The 13,714-nt window shown below is 42.4% G+C and overlaps 1 protein-coding gene across 4 annotated transcripts in view; it reads left to right on the top strand.

Moving 5' to 3' along the window:
* The first annotated feature begins 324 nt into the window (after positions 1 to 324).
* The window catches only part of LOC144503877 (zinc finger protein Helios-like), a 124,034-nt gene continuing 110,644 nt past the window's right edge, over positions 325 to 13,714 (top strand). For all 4 annotated transcript variants that reach the window (XM_078228897.1, XM_078228896.1, XM_078228893.1 and 1 more), the window contains exon 1: positions 325 to 403. In XM_078228897.1, the coding sequence (XP_078085023.1) occupies positions 347 to 403 (57 nt within the window). In that variant the 5' untranslated portion in view covers positions 325 to 346. The remainder of the gene's footprint in view (positions 404 to 13,714) is intronic.

Below are 13,714 nucleotides of genomic sequence, written 5' to 3'. Positions count from 1 at the left end.
TTGTTAGCGAACTATATAAATAAGACAAAAAGGATTTATTTGTGTTGCACCAGAATTAGAGCAGACATCGCACTGAAAAGCGTAATTGCAGCTGAATTGCTATCTGCAGCCAGTGTAACCTCACACTTGGACGTTGCAGTTCCTGGGGGAAAATATAATGGAGTTGTGCGGTACGGAATCCAGGAGCTAGCGTGTAAGCTGCTGGCCGTTTGTATCCAGGAAACGGGCCCGCTCCTTCAGGAGTGAGCCGATCCTGACAGCGGCCTCCACCCGGAGAGGCGCCGCCTGGCATTGCGATGCAGTTGGCTACTGGAATTGTTGAAGGGGCAGCCGCCATCGCAGTAGGATGTGGCGTACAGGAGTGCGCCACCAGCTCACCGGGGGAGAGAAGCACATTCTGCAGGTAAATCTCTCACCCTAGCACGGAGGCGAGGCCAAATCAGACCACTTCAAGCCTGCATTCCCTCAGAAAGAACAATGTATTCTGCTTTCCATTCATGTCCTTTCTTCCTTTGTGTTATTGCTAGGAGGAGCGACTCAAGCAATGGCCTCTATTATAGAATCTCAGCACCAGGGCTGCGACCTCTTTAGGCTTCCCAACCTGATAAATATTTTAGAAAGGATCAAGACTCGGGTAATGTAAAGCCACATTCTTTAGGAATATAGAGGTTGCTTTAGATCCCAGAAGTTTTGTCAATCACTTAATTTATCCTATATTTAAAGCAGAAATACAATACCTTAAACCAAAAGGCTGTGATTAATACTGAGACAATGATAATTGGTCAGAAATGAGGCGGTGTTACCTTATTCAATTGATAGGGTGGCAGGAAAAAGATAGTTGTAGATGCAGCAAGAATTTCTTATTTATTCAACATATTGGGAAGTAATTTATTGGATTTAATTGGTAGCAGTATTCCAGAGATGATATCTGATTTCCTGTTTGGGAACTGTAGAATGAGGAAGCCGCTCAGCCCGTCATTGTAACTGCACAGCTGTCAGAAAGAACTATCCACATGGTCCTATTCGCCATACTTTTTTAAAATGTTCAGATAGCAAATGAATGATGGATACTATTCCCACCACTGTGATCATCATATCATCAAATTTTGGATGGTTGGGAGAGATACTGCTGTAGACAAATTGGTACCTGCTGTAAGAATGGGCTCAATCTTCAGATGTAAAGAAAGGTTTCAGAAATGGCAATGTGCTTGTTGATGGAAATAAGTAATAGCAAAGAAAAAATAAGGTTATTTAAATATATAGTCAGAAAATCTTGTTATGTCCTTTTTATAAGCAGGACAGTATATGCTAAGCTGAAATCTAGGTGACATTTTTTATTCATTTATGGGATGTGGGCATTGCTGGCCAAGATAACATTTATTGCTCATCAGTACTTGGCTTTGAGAAGGTAGTGGAAAGCTGCCTTCTTGAACTGCTGCAATCCATGTGGTATAGGTACACCCATGTGATGTAGGTACGTCCACAGTGTTGTTAGAGAGGGAGTTCCAGGATTTTGACTCAATGACAGTGAAGGAACAGTGATCTATTTCCAAGTCAGGATGATGATTGTCTTGGAAGAGAACTTCCAGATGATGGTGTTCCCATGTGTCTGCTGTCCTTGTCCTTCCAGATCGGTCATGGGTTTGAAAGGTGATGTCTTAGGAATAAGGGTACATGGGGAAAGTTGCCTCAAAAATACTTTCATAAAATATAAAACAATGGCAAGATTAAATGTACAGAAATAGCTGAAGTTATCTAAAGCCACAAATGAATGTTAAAAAGACATTGGTGGCACAGGGGTTAGCACTGCTGCCCCACAGCATCGGGGACCCAGGTTCGATTCCAGCCTTGGGTAACTGTGTGGAGTTTTTGAGTTCTCTGCATGGATTTATTCTGGGTGCCCTGGTTTTCTCCCACAGTTCAAAAATGTGCAGGTTAGGTGGATTGGCTATGAACAATGTGTGGGGTTACAGGGATAGACAGGGCCTTGGTAGAGCATTCTTTTGGAGGGTCAGTGAAGACTTGATGGGCCAAATAGCTTCCTTCTGCACTTTGGGATTCTGTGGATTCTGAAAACAATTGATCAGGTGGCATTCCCATGGTAAAATTTTATAAGTTCTGTTAGAAGCCAGAAAATCCCCATATGTCCTAGATTTAGCAGTGTTTAGAATTGAGGAGTAGGACATAGCTGAAATGCATAAATACATATTTTGTACTTATTTCCATGATTGAAGATGATCCACTGGCAGGTACAAATGCATTTGATTTGACTCCTTAAATGTAAATGCAGAAATGGCCATAGTTTGGTTTAAGGCATTAAAGATTGATCAGGTTGCTGGACCTGATGACATGTAACCTTGAATGCTGTAGAAAATCAGAATGGTACTATGCAAGCCGTTAGTTTAGCTGGCTAGTATTTCTTTGAGATCTGGACTAGTTTGAATTGACTGGAGGGAAGCTCATAATCACAATTTATTTTTATTTACTCAAGGGATGAGGGCATTTATTAACCGTCCCTAATAGCCTTTGAGAAGATGATGGTGAGCCTCCTTCTGGAACCATTGCAGTCTCTGTGATGTAGGTACATGCAAAGTGCTATTGGACAGGGAGATCCAGGATTTTGATCCAGCAATAGCGATGGAACAGACATACTTCCAAGTCAGGACTGTGTGTAACTTGGAGAGAAACTTGTAGTCAGTGGTGTTTCCATGCACCTGCTACTTATCCTACTAGACAATAGAGGTTGCGGGTTTGGAAGATGCTGTTGAAAAAGCCTTGGTGAATCTTTGTGGCATAGTTTTTAGATGGCATCCACTTCAGCCATGGCGTACCATGGGAGTGAATTTGTGAGGTATGAATGGGGTGTCAATCGAGTAGGTTGCTTTTTCCTTAAAAGTGTCAAACTTCTTGAGTGTTGTTGGAACTAGACTCATCCAGGTAGGCGAAGACTATACATCACAATCCTCTCCTGTACCTTATAGAGATTGGAAAGAAGGTGAATTAATCATCACAGAGTATTTACCTTCTCACCTGCTCTTGCAGCCACAATATATATGTGGCTGGTACAATGAAGTTACTGGTAAATGGTAAACCAAAGGTTTGTGGCGCAGAAACAGAAGCTCTGGGTTCGAGTCCCATCCCAGGACCTGATGACCAAGGAAGGTACGTTCATAATGCAGTCAAACAGGTTGAATGTGTCAACCAACATGCCAGTGGTTGGCACTAAGAATGGGAAAGACTCCTGGTCAGCCATCCTTGATGTGGTGAGAGTATTTAATGACAGGAATGCCAACAGATGGTGGTTACACTCTCATAATACCCGTACAGTGCAGAGCAAGGCCATTCGGTCCATCAGGTCTGCACCAACTCTCTGACAGAGTATCTTACCCAGGCCCTCTAACCCACTCTACCCCTTAACCCCACACATTTACCATGGTTATTCTACACATATTGGGATACAAAGGGGCAATTTAACATGGCCAAACCACCTAACCTGCACATCTTTGGACTATGGGAGGAAACCGGAGCACCTGGAAGAAATCCACGCAGACACAGGGAGAATGTGCAAACTCCAGACAGACAATCACTTAAAGCTGGAATTGAACCTGGCTCCCTGGCGTGGTGGGGCAGCAGTGCTAATCACTCTGCTACCAGGCCACTTCATTAGATATAGTGATTGCTCAATGCTTGTGTGTTGCGCATGTTACTTGCCATTGATTAGCCCAAGGCTGAATATTGTCCAGATCATTTACAGTTGGCTAACCTAAAAATGAACCATTTACCTCAATTCTCTGTTTCCTGTTAGTTATGATGTGGAGATGCCGGCGTTGGACTGGGGTGAACACGGTAAGAAGTCTCACAACACCAGGTTAAAGTCCAACAGGTTTATTTGGTAGCAAATACCATAAGCTTTCGGAGCACATTTCCACTCCATCTGACGAAGGAGCAGTGCTCCGAAAGCTTATGGTATTTGCTACCAAATAAACCTGTTGGACTTTAACCTGGTGTTGTGAGACTTCTTACCCTGTTAGTTAGCCAACCCTTTATCCATGCTAATATATTACCCCCAACATCATGTTATTTTGCATAGTAACCTTTTGTATGGCACCATATCAAATGCCTTTTGGAAGCCTAAAAACAATACATTGAATGGATCCCCATATCTACCTGCTTGTTACATATTCAAAGAACTTGAATAATTTTCCTTTCATGAAACCATGTTGATTCTACTTGATTGTATTTTTATTCTCTGAACATCCTGCAACTACTTTCTTAATGGATTGCAGCAGTTTTCCAATGACAAATGGTGGGTTAACAAAGCCTAGTTTCCTGCTTTCTGTCTCCCACCTTTCTTGAATAGAGTGTAATACATTCTAATCCACTGGAATCTTTTCAGAATTTAGGGAATTTTGGAAAATTACAACCAATAATACAGTAATAAAAATAGTTTGGCTTCTTTCAACTATTTAGGTCTTTGGATGTATTGAAGCCTTAATAAGTATTCAATCATGTCAGATTTAAAATGATAGTTGCTTGATATATTAAAGCTTATTCCACATTTCTTATGCAAAAGAAAATATCAATTTTTAATTTTTCTGCATTCCTCTTGTTTTGATGTTTTAAACAGAGCACTGCCTCCAACTGTCTCCTGTCCTCTTCAGAAACCACTGACTTTTACAAGTGTTTGATTCCACATCGATTAGCCTTGCTCCAGTGCTTCCTTTTCATGATCATTTAAATGTTTTAGCCTAGGTAGAGTGTTATGATAGGCTATTCAATGCTATGAGGGATCAACCCTCAGTTTAACCTTGCCCATAACAGACTACCACAGGGTTTGCACATGCAGATGAGGATCACAGGTTGGCAATTGATAATAGGATCATGGCTATGTTTTCCCACCCTAATCCAGAGCCATTGAAGCCAACTGTAATTCCTACTTCTTCCTGTTTAGCAGGGCAAACCAGGAACTAAACTCACTGGGCAAATGCATCCTTGATATGAGTCCATATAATATCTATGTCATGACCAAAGTACTTAAAGTTGATAGTTAATTCAAATTTAATTTGCTTTTCATATTTCTGCTATTTACGAATGATCCATTGATTATTTTCAGTACATTCAAGAATGCACTTAGAAGACTGATAGTGAAGTACAAAATAAATTCAATCAAGATTTTTTTATGGAGCTTTGAACCATTCCAAATGGAACAACACAAGTTTAGCAGTGACATAAAATTCAGTTTTGTGTCACAAAATTTGGATAGCTCATTTATTTACATAAAGATAGATTGTGTTTCTGATACATATGTTAATCTGAAAACCTCATTTAAAGAGTTAGTATAATTTTAACAGCTAATGTGACAAAAACTGCAGATTGAAACATTGAAAAAAATGAAATTGTAACATCTTAATATCTTAAAAAACTTAAGTGGAGCTTATCATCTTCATAAGCCTAGATGGCTGTGCACCTAAATGTGTGATAAAAGTAAATTAACATTTGAAACTTCTAAGATTTTTAAGAAATGACAATGATTCTACTGCTATTAACTCAATAGCCCCAATATTAACAGGGTGGTGGGGAGGGTGCAGGGAAGGTTGAAAATGTCTGACGCATCCAGCAAGGCCTGGGTGTGGGTCGCAGGGGTCTTTTTGACCTTAATAGCATGGCTTACTCCTCATTTTTTGGATCTATTATCCACCTGGCAGCCTGCCAAATGGACAACCTGGCTGGCAGCCAGGAGGAAAAGCCAGCAGACAGGGTCCCCCGGAGGATGATCTCAGGCAATCGAGAGGAAGGGAGGTAACTGCAGCAGTGATTTGTGGACATAAAGAAGTTACGGTAAAATTGAAGCCAATAGGTGTTGAGGAAAAACTCTCCTCTGGCTGGAGTCACACTTAGCAAAAAGCAAGGTGCTTGTCATTTTTGGAGGCCAATCACCCTCAGGTCTTTGCTGTTCAATCATCTTCAGGTGCTTTAATCAATCATAAAGTCAATCATTATAAAGTCTGAAATAGGAATGTTTGCTAATGATTGCAATGCTTAATTCCATTTGCAACACCTCGGATACCAAATAAGCCTGCATGCAACAAGACCTGGACAATATTCAGGCTTGGGCTGATAAGTGGGAAGGAACATTTGCACCACACAAGTGCCAACTAATTACTATTTCTATTTACAGAGAATCTAAACGCCTCCCCTGAACATTCCATGAGATTACTATTCCTGAACCCTCTAGCATCAACATCCTGATGGTCACCAATCTTAAAATCTTAAGTGAATCAGCCACATAAACATTGTGGATGGTAGAACAGTACGGGGGCTGGGTAATTTGCAGCAGGTAACTCACCTCACTCCGCAAGCCTTTCTATCTACAAAGCAAATGTCTTGGAACACTTCTTATTTATCTTCAGTTTTAACAACACACAAGTGCAGTTTCAATAACACACAAGAAACTTGACATCATCCAGGACAAAGAAGCCCACTTGATTGGTACCTCACCTACCACTGGCTCACTGGCTGCTCTTTGTACTATCTGCAAAATGCACTGCAGCAACCCACAAATGTTTCCTCAACAGCATCTTCCAAACCACCAACCCCTATCACTAAGAAGGGTATGACAGCAGGTGCGTGGGTTCCCCTCCATCATACATAGTCCTGAAAATCTATTACTATTCCTTCATCTTCGGTGTTCAAAATCCTAGAACTCCCTTCCTGAAGTGCTATGCGTGTACCTTCACCTCACAAACTGCAGAAGTTCAAAATGGTTCAGAGGTTCACCACCACATTCTCAAGGGTAATTAGGGATAGACAAAATACTGTCCTTTCCAAAGATGCCCATATTGAATGCACAGATTAAAAAAACGCAAAGTCTTAACATTAAACACTTCAATCATATATCCTTTGTGTTTTGCTGATGAAAATGCGCCAAGTCACCAAGTTTATCCTAATAACTGAAAGCACAAAGACTGGCTGTCACTTGGGCTATCTTTTCTCTACTTTCTCCAATCTCTTGATATCTCCCATCATACATTATTTTTTCTGATCAACTAACACCCCCTGATCCTGTCCAATAGTCTCATCACACTGCTTGTTTATCTTCAATGATTTGTCACCTATAATTTGTTGAATTGGCCTTATTGATAGAGGACAAAAGCAAGGAGGTTATACTAAACATTGAGCAGTCTTTAGTTAAGGGTATTGGCTGGGATTCTCCCTGCTCAAGCAGGGCATCGGGTTGGGGGACAACAGCAGGTGGCCTTTTGCAAAGTTCATCACTGGCATCCAGCCTGTTGCGAGTCTCCCAGGCGCTTTTTTAGCGCAATCAGCTCCGCACCGGAAATCAGCATGGAGCTGATTATCATATAGAAATGTCAATTTCCATGACATTTCCATATGATTAGCGAGCCCGGCACAATATTCCCCTAGCCAGCCAGCATCTTCCTTCTACGATGGGAGTGGTTCCCACCAGAAGGATTTACAACTGCTCCCCACTAACGGGGAACAGGCATCCTCACCCTATTGGTGGGGACAGAGGCGATTGAGGCCCTCCCCGGGAAGTCAGGAGCAAAGGGGGTGCCCCTTGAGCAGTGCCAGCCTGGCAGTGCCAGCCTGGCACCCTGGCACTGTGTAAGGGGCAAACTGACACTGCCCACCAGGCACCAGGCAGTGTCGAGGAGATGGAGCCAGAGGGTTGTTGGGGCATACTGGGGCAGGGCCTATTGAGGGGGGGGATCCGCTGCCACTCTGCACTGGGGTCGGTGGGAGAGTGAGGGAGGAGGATGATCAGGGACGGCCATCATGAGGTGGGATGTTCAGGCTTTAACATTAGGGTGGGATATGGGGGTTCAGGGCTGGCCTTGGGGAGGTGTTCGGGACTGGCCATTTGAGGGGGGTTGGGTCTGGCCATTGGGCAGGGGGACATTGGAGCTGGCCCAGGGCAGGAAGGTGGTCCAGTAGGCCAGCGATCAGTGGGGTTCCGGGGCAGGCCAGTGATTGGGAGGCAGGTGATGAGGTGATGGGGTGCCAATGTGCATGCGCCGATCTCTGCACTGACAGTTTGGCACATGCGCAGTGGCCCACTCAGGACTATGCTGCCGGCCTCTCAGACAGGCCCACCACTTTTCAGCATGAATCAGTCTGAGGCACTCTGTGATGCACAGGTGTCGGAGATTCATTCAGGTAAGTATTCCCGTTTTCCCACCCGTTGGGCACTTAGTTTTCTTTTGGGAGAATCCAGCCATTGTGTTCACTTTTGGGCACCACGCTTTTAAGAAGGAATGGTACCATGGATGAGGGAATTTATTTATGTGGAGAGACTGATGACACTGTGGTTGTTCTCCTGAGAACAGAGAAGGATAGATGGAGATTCAATGGAGGTATTCAAAGCTATGAATGGCTTTGATAGAGTAAATGAGAAAAAAAGTACTTCCAGTGGTAGAACAGCCAGCAACTAAAGGACATAGATTTACAGGAATTGGCAAAAGAATCAGAGGTGGCATGGGAAAACATTTCTTTTTCACACAATGAGTCGTTGATATCAGGAATACACTGCCTGAAATGGCAGTGGAAGCAGATTCATTAATGACAGTCAAAGAGATTAAACAAATACTTGGAGCTGAAATATTTACTTTGGAAAAAGAGCATATGAGTGTTAATAATTGGACAGCTCTACCAAAGAAATCAGCACAGGCACAATAGGCCTCCTTCTGCACTGTATCATTCTGTGATTTTTTGCAGGTACTATGTATTATATAAACAAGCCCAGAGTTTGGAGACCCCAATGCATAATACATACTTGGAACCATGCTCCTTATTTGGCCTTGAATAATTATCAACTCAATGCACATTTTTTTAGTAATTGCAAACTGGCTTCATCCAATCTATGTAGCTGGTGAACAGCAATTGTGACAATATGGAATTCTGTGGAGCTTCCTGGGGTCCTGGCCCCATGCAAATCTACTTCCACTAATGATGAGCTTCAGCCTGAGATTTCAACTCATTTCCTTTCTAACAATATATCTGACTGTCAATCCTACATGATAGAATCTTTCTCAATAGATGCCCATGTAGCACTAATTTGAAGATATTCTGAAAATTTTATTACATCTATCAGTTGCAATTACCCACTAATTTGTCACTTTAATCAGTTTACAGGTGCACAGCCCTCTTTTTGTAACACTAATCTGAGATTCTAACTAACTTGTCACCTCACCAGGTTATTAGAAACCACTGTCCTATAATTAGGGATATATAAATGCAGTTTTTATTGCCAGTATAAAAACCAGGGTGATTTAAGTTTTTATTTTTGGTACCAGATAGGAAAGATTAGAATTTATAATCCCAGAGTGAATTTTGACAAAATCCAATTTTATTTCTGCTGTTTAAAATAAAATGTGACTTTGTCTAGCAATTTTAGCAATAAAATATATTTATAATATTAAAGGATGGACAGTGCTGCAGAATGTTCACTGTTAAAATTAATATTTAGGGTATCACTTTACCATCATTTTTAATGTCTGATTCAACAATGAAATAGCTGATGCTAAATAATTGCTGCTATTATTGGTACATTACAATTATTCTGTGATTGTAGTCATGTTGTGAATAAAATAGCTGCAATCATTATCAACATGCATCCTGGCATTATGGATGCAATGCTCGTTCATCCCTGGACTTAATTTTCAGCAAAAAGTTAGAATTCAAGAAGTTTTTCTCAAGACAGAATTTTTAAAAAATAAATTCACGACCAAAAAACACTGCCGATTCTTTGGTAAAAATTGGTAAAAGTCAATTTTGCCGGCCTTTGTTATCATGCTGACATTAAACCAACACGACTCCAAATTATAGTCTTATTACTTTTCTTAAATTCCTCATATAATGAAGCAACCTGTACATAAAAGCAACAAGTTCTGCATGGGCTGGTCATGGAGGTTGTCCTCCTGGCTGAGGCAGATGGTGTGTTTCTCATGGTCACAGATCCTGTTGACCAGTGGAGAATAGAGCATCTGAAAATGTCAAAGGTCTATTCCACAGTGTCTTCTGCCAGAATCAACTGGGAAAATGTTCTAGACTCCTGGTCAGTCAGTGGCAGTTAGACTTCCTGCTGGAGGAGCTCAAGCCTTTTCCCTGGAGCATCACCCACCTCCTCTATCAGGGGGTCTACCATAGTCCTGCTGAAGAACCCTGGCCAGCGAACTAGTTAGAGTTGGAGGCCAAGGATACTACTCACCCAGGGTCCTGGACAGAATTATGGGTGCATTCACACCTCAGGAACTGCAGCATTTCCAAAAGACAGCTCACTATCACTTTCTCAAAGAGAGTAAAGGTTGGCCAAAAATGCTGGCTTCACCAGTGGTGCTCACATCCTGGAAATGAATTTAAAAAAAGATCTGGGCTGAATGTTAGTACCATAAAAAGTTATTTTCATTTTTACCCCTCTTTACTATTTTTGCAGAATTTTGCTTTGCAACAACAAAGATAGGAGCCTAGAGAACTGATTGCCCAATGCCTTATTTTCAGGCGCAAAATAGGTGACAAGGGGTCCAACATGTTGCGCAGTGCTTATGCATTAAATATGTACTTTAAATATGCCCTACGCCATAATCGGTCAGATGCCCAGTGGTTGCATGGTTTGAGCTCATTCTATATGTAAATAATGGTCTTATACTAGTTGTAGAACTCTTTTCTGGAACTGGGCTGCCTTTTTTTTACACCGAATTGACATTTTATCAGCTTGTCCAGCAAATACTGGCATCAATGATCACAAAGGAGCAAACTAAAGGAATCACCATCTCTATTCAGCTAAGTTGTTGTTTGTACTGTTAGATTACTGTATTTATTGAATTTTGGGCCTTTCTTTGGTGATTATGTTTGGAGGAGAATTAACTTTTAAGTTCCGGGAACATCTCTTGAAAGTGCAGGCATCTTTGTTTCCCTTCCGCTATATTTATTTGTCTCCCGGGACTGAACAGTCTGCCCTTGGGTTGGAGGAGTGGGGGAAGCAGCAGCAGCAAAGGTGACTCCAGAAGACAGGAGCTGCTGGAAGAAGAGACAGGAACAGAACACTGTCTTTAAGTAACTGTAATGAGGAAGCAATGTGCAAAATGCCTGATTTTACCCATGAGGCAACAACTTTACCATGTTATAACATACAGCCCCAATCAAAGCTCCAAACCAGGGCGTAAACAGTAATTCCTGTGTATGTTGTGGTAACTGTGTTCTTCTGTGCCGCAGGCACCTTGCAAGCTACAACTACTGCCATTCGTGACATTGCTCAGTTTAATGTCCATGGCTTCTTAAGGAAGCTGACCAAAACTCTATTACAGAACAACTACTGCACCTCCGTCCTTATGCATCAACCCATATGACAAGAAAGTAGCGGCCTTGTGTAGATTGTGTCCTTCCCAAGGGTGCAATGGACAATGGACTGCAAAACACAATTCCCTGTGTTCCAACATTGCTCCCAAGAGACAATGGATACCTTTTGAACACATGACTGTTAATTCTGTTGAAAAACTCAGCACAGATACCAGTATACCAAAAGTCCTGTCATCCATACAATGGCCATTCTTGCAACCACCGTCTGAATACCCATGTTCTGCATGAACACAGCATAAACGTTCTGGCAGGTTGTCCAGTACACCAATTCTTGCTGTACAATTATCAGCCTTCTTCTCATTTCTGGAACTTCTCAGTCATTATCACCCAGTACAAAACTCTTGAGCTTGTTTTGCCTGTTCATTTAACTACTGATTCATTAAACTATTTTGCTTCCATGAAGGATTCGATGTTCACAAGCATGGTTTTGTGAAAGGGAAATGGTGTTTGACAGATTTCTCAGAGTTTGGCAGATTTATTAGCATTGATAAAAGAGAACCAGTAGATGTAGTGAATATGGATTTCCAAAAGGCATTTTATAAGGTGCCACATAAAAGGTTATTACATAAGAGTTCATGGAGTTCCGAAGAATGAGAGGTGATCTTATTGAAAAATATAATATTCTGATAGGGCTTTCAAGGATTGATGCTGAGAGGATTTTTTTTCTCATCAGAAATCATGGGGGACACAGTTTCAAAAAGAGGGGTTTCCCTCATTTTTCCCTAAGACAGAGATGAGGAGAATCAGAGGGTCAATAATGTTTGGAACTATTCCTCAGCAAGAAATGGAGTCTTTGAATATGCTGAATCTTAAATTAGATCGCTTTTTGATTAACAAGGGAGCCAAGGGTTATGGGGAAAGGCACGAAAGTGAAGGTAAGTCCACAGATCAGCCATGATCTTATTTATCAGGAGAGCCGAATGGCCCACTCAAAGAACAAAGAACAGTACAGCACAGGAAACAGGCCCTTCGGCCCTCCAAGCCTGTGCCGCTCCTTGGTCCAACTAGACCAATCGTTTGTATCCCTCCATTCCCAGGCTGCTCATGTGACTATCCAGGTAAGTCTTAAACGATGTCAACGTGCCTGCCTCCACCACCCTACTTGGCAGCGCATTCCAGGCCCCCACCACCCTCTGTGTAAAAAACGTCCCTCTGATATCTGAGTTATACTTCGCCCCTCTCACCTTGAGCCAGTGACCCCTCGTGATCGTCACCTCTGACCTGGGAAAAAGCTTCCCACTATTCACCCTATCTATCCCCTTCATAATCTTGTACACCTCTATTAGATCTCCCCTCATTCTCCGTCTTTCCAGGGAGAACAACCCCAGTTTACCCAATCTCTCCTCATAGCTAAGACCCTCCATACCAGGCAACATCCTGGTAAACCTTCTCTGCACTCTCTCTAACGCCTCCACGTCCTTCTGGTAGTGCGGCGACCAGAACTGGACGCAGTATTCCAAATGTGGCCTAACCAGCGTTCTATACAGCTGCATCATCAGACTCCAGCTTTTATACTCTATACCCCGTCCTATAAAGGCAAGCATACCATATGCCTTCTTCACCACCTTCTCCACCTGTGTTGCCACCTTCAAGGATTTGTGGACTTGCACACCTAGGTCCCTCTGTGTTTCTGTTCTCCTGATGACTCTGCCATTTATTGTATAACTCCTCCCTACATTATTTCTTCCAAAATGCATCACTTCGCATTTATCCGGATTAAACTCCATCTGCCACCTCTCCGCCCAATTTTCCAGCCTATCTGTATCCTGCTGTATTGCCCGACAATGCTCTTCGCTATCCGCAAGTCCAGCCATCTTCGTGTCATCCGCAAACTTGCTGATTACACCAGTTACACCTTCTTCCAAATCATTTATATATATCACAAATAGCAGAGGCCCCAGTACAGAGCCCTGCGGAACACCACTGGTCACAGACCTCCAGCCGGAAAAAGACCCTTCGACCACTACCCTCTGTCTCCTATGGCCAAGCCAGTTCTCCATCCATCTAGCCACTTCTCCTTGTATCCCATGAGCCTTAACCTTCTTAACCAACCTGCCATGTGGGACTTTGTCAAATGCCTTACTGAAATCCATATAGACGACATCCACGGTCCTTCCTTCATCAACCGTTTTTGTCACTTCCTCAAAAAACTCCACCAAATTTGTAAGGCACAACCTCCCTCTTACAAAACCATGCTGTCTGTCACTAATGAGATTGTTCCGTTCTAAATGCACATACATCCTGTCTCTAAGAATCCTCTCCAACAACTTCCCTACCACGGACGTCAAGCTCACCGGCCTATAATTTCCTGGGTTATCCCTGCTACCCTTCTTAAACA

This window comes from Mustelus asterias, chromosome 14 (genome assembly GCF_964213995.1).
Source record: "Mustelus asterias chromosome 14, sMusAst1.hap1.1, whole genome shotgun sequence".
NCBI classification, from domain to species: Eukaryota; Metazoa; Chordata; class Chondrichthyes; order Carcharhiniformes; family Triakidae; genus Mustelus; species Mustelus asterias.
Note: the sequence above shows the minus strand (reverse complement) of the source record. Positions and strands in the feature narration are given on the sequence as shown.